The sequence below is a fragment of the Palaemon carinicauda genome, chromosome 36 (assembly GCF_036898095.1).
Source record: "Palaemon carinicauda isolate YSFRI2023 chromosome 36, ASM3689809v2, whole genome shotgun sequence".
Taxonomy (NCBI): Eukaryota; Metazoa; Arthropoda; class Malacostraca; order Decapoda; family Palaemonidae; genus Palaemon; species Palaemon carinicauda.
The window spans coordinates 7906476-7908975 of NC_090760.1; the positions used below are offsets into that span (position 1 = coordinate 7906476).

The 2500-nt window shown below is 42.4% G+C and overlaps 1 protein-coding gene across 1 annotated transcript in view; it reads left to right on the top strand.

Moving 5' to 3' along the window:
* Positions 1-2116: 2116 nt before the first annotated feature.
* Positions 2117-2500, top strand: part of LOC137628321 (putative uncharacterized protein DDB_G0271982) — a 6294-nt gene continuing 5910 nt past the window's right edge. Inside the window, exon 1 of the mRNA XM_068359484.1 lies at positions 2117-2265. Coding sequence (XP_068215585.1) covers positions 2117-2265 — 149 coding nt within the window. The remainder of the gene's footprint in view (positions 2266-2500) is intronic.

The following is a 2500-nucleotide window of genomic DNA, read 5'->3' on the forward strand; positions in this document are numbered from 1 at the left end:
TTTAAACAAAATATAATTTCAAATTCCCTTCACCAAATTCTTAAAAAAAATATAATTTAAATTCCCTTCACCAAATTCTTAAAAAAAATATATTTTAAATTCCCTTCACCAATTCTTAAAAAAAATATAATTTAAATTCCCTTCACCAATTCTTAAAAAAAAATATAATTTCAAATTCCCTTCACCAATTTAAAAAAAAAAAATACAATTTCAAATTCCCTTCACCAATTCTTTAAAAAAATATAATTTCAAATTCCCTTCACCAATTCTTTAAAAGAAATATAATTTCAAATTCCCTTCACCTATTCTTAAAAAAAATATAATTTAAATTCCCTTCACCAATTCTTAGAAAAAAAATATAATTTCAAATTCCCTTCACCAATTCTTAAAAAAAATATAATTTCAAATTCCCTTCACCAATTCTTTGAAAAAAAAAATTAATTTCAAAATCTCTTCACCAATTCTTCAAAATAAAAAAAAACATATGTAAATTTCAAATTCCACTATTACCAACAAGGCAATAATAGAATTATTCACATAATACATTCATGTTAATTTCTTGTCGTGAATATAAATATACTGTGATGAATAATTAAATTCTTTACACAAAGATATGAGAAAGACACTTGTTTTAGTGTACCAGATTTTGAAATTTTCTTTGAAATCCACTTTTAAATATTAAAAAAATATTGTTTTAGCTATCCTGATCCTTATGGTATTTACTTATTACAATAAAACCATCAGATCCACTTTTTAAAAAATGACAATAGATTAAAAAAACCTTTAATTTCAAAACTCTAAAACATAATACTAAATGTCACAGCTCCCCCCCTCCACCTACCCTAGCTAACCAGCAACAACACCCCCTTAGGGGGGGAACCGGCCCCCGCCTAAATGTCACAGCTCCCCCCCTTCCCCCTACCCTAGGCAACCAGCAACAACACCCCACTAGGGGAGGATCTGCCCCCTAAATGTCACAGCTCCCCCCTTCCTCCTACCCAAGGCAACCAGCAACAACACCCCCCTTAGGGGGAGACCTGCCCCAGCCTAAATGTCACAGCTCCCCCCCCTTCCTCCTACCCTAGGCACCCAGCAACAACACCCCCCCTAGGGGGGACCTGCCCCGCCTAAATGTCACAGCTCCCCCCCCTCCACCTACCCTAGGCACCCAGCAACAACATCCCACTAGGGGGGGGGGAACAGGCCCCCCGCCTAAATGTCACAGCTCCCCCCCCCTTCCACCTACCCTAGGCAACCAGCAACAACACCCCACTAGGGGAGGATCTGCCCCCGCCTAAATGTCACAGCTCCCCCCCCCCTCCTCCTCCTCCTCCTACCCTACCTAACCAGCACCAAACCTCCTAGGGGGGGGGACCTGCCCCCACCTAAATGTCACAGCTCCCCCCCTTCCTCCTACCCAAGGCAACCAGCAACAACAACCCCCTTAGGGGGGGACCTGCCCCAGCCTAATTGTCACAGCTCCCCCCCTTCCTCCTACCCAAGGCAACCAGCATCAACACCCCCCTTAGGGGGGGGGACCTGCCCCCAGCCTAAATGTCACAGCTCCCCCCCCCCCCTTCCTCCTACCTCCAACCAGCAACAGCACCCCACTAGGGGAGGATCTGCCTCCTCCCCCCTTCCGCGAATTAACACCAGTATCTCATTGTTTGTCTCGCTCCATCAGCTGATGACGAAATGATCGTTTGAACTGCCGTAATTACTCCGGGAGATAATCTCTGGGAAACCCCCATTAGGCGAATGAATGAGTAATTAGAGAGAAGACTCAAGAGGTAAATGAGTAATTAAGATGCAAAGCCAATCATCAAGCCTGGAAGCTGGCCGGTAGGAATGTAACCTTTGCGACCGGGGCATCCTGTGTTTACATTATGGAGAAGGAGGAGGGGGAAGAAGAAGAAGAAGAAGAAAAAGTAGAAGAAGGAGGAGGAGGAGGAGTAGGAGAAGACAAAAACGGAGAGGAAGAAGAAGAAGAAGACGAAAACGGAGAAGAAGATGAAGGAGAAGAAGAAGAAGAAGGAGGAGGAGGAGACGAAAACGGAGAAGGAGGAGGAGGAGGAGGAGAAGACGAAGAAGAAGAAAAAGAAGGCGAAGAATAAAAATGAAGAAGAAGAAGAAGAAGAAGAAGAAGAAGAAGAAGAAGAAGACAAAAACGGAGAAGAAGACGAAGACGAAGGCGAAGAATAAAAAGGAGGAGGAGAAGAAGACGAAGAAGAAGAAGCAAAGGAGAAGAAGAAGACGAAGAAGAAGGCGAAGAATAAAGAGAAAAAGAAGAAGAAGAAGAAGACAAAAACAGAGAAGAAGAAGAAGAAGAAGAAGAAGACAAAAACAGAGAAGAAGAAGAAGAAGAAGAAGAAGAAGAAAAAGAAGACAAAAACGAAGAAGAAGAAGAAGAAAAAGAAGAAGGGGAATTATGGCAAATCTACTCCCACACGGTCTCTTGGCATTACCCATAATACCCCAATATTGCGCGCACTGACTATAC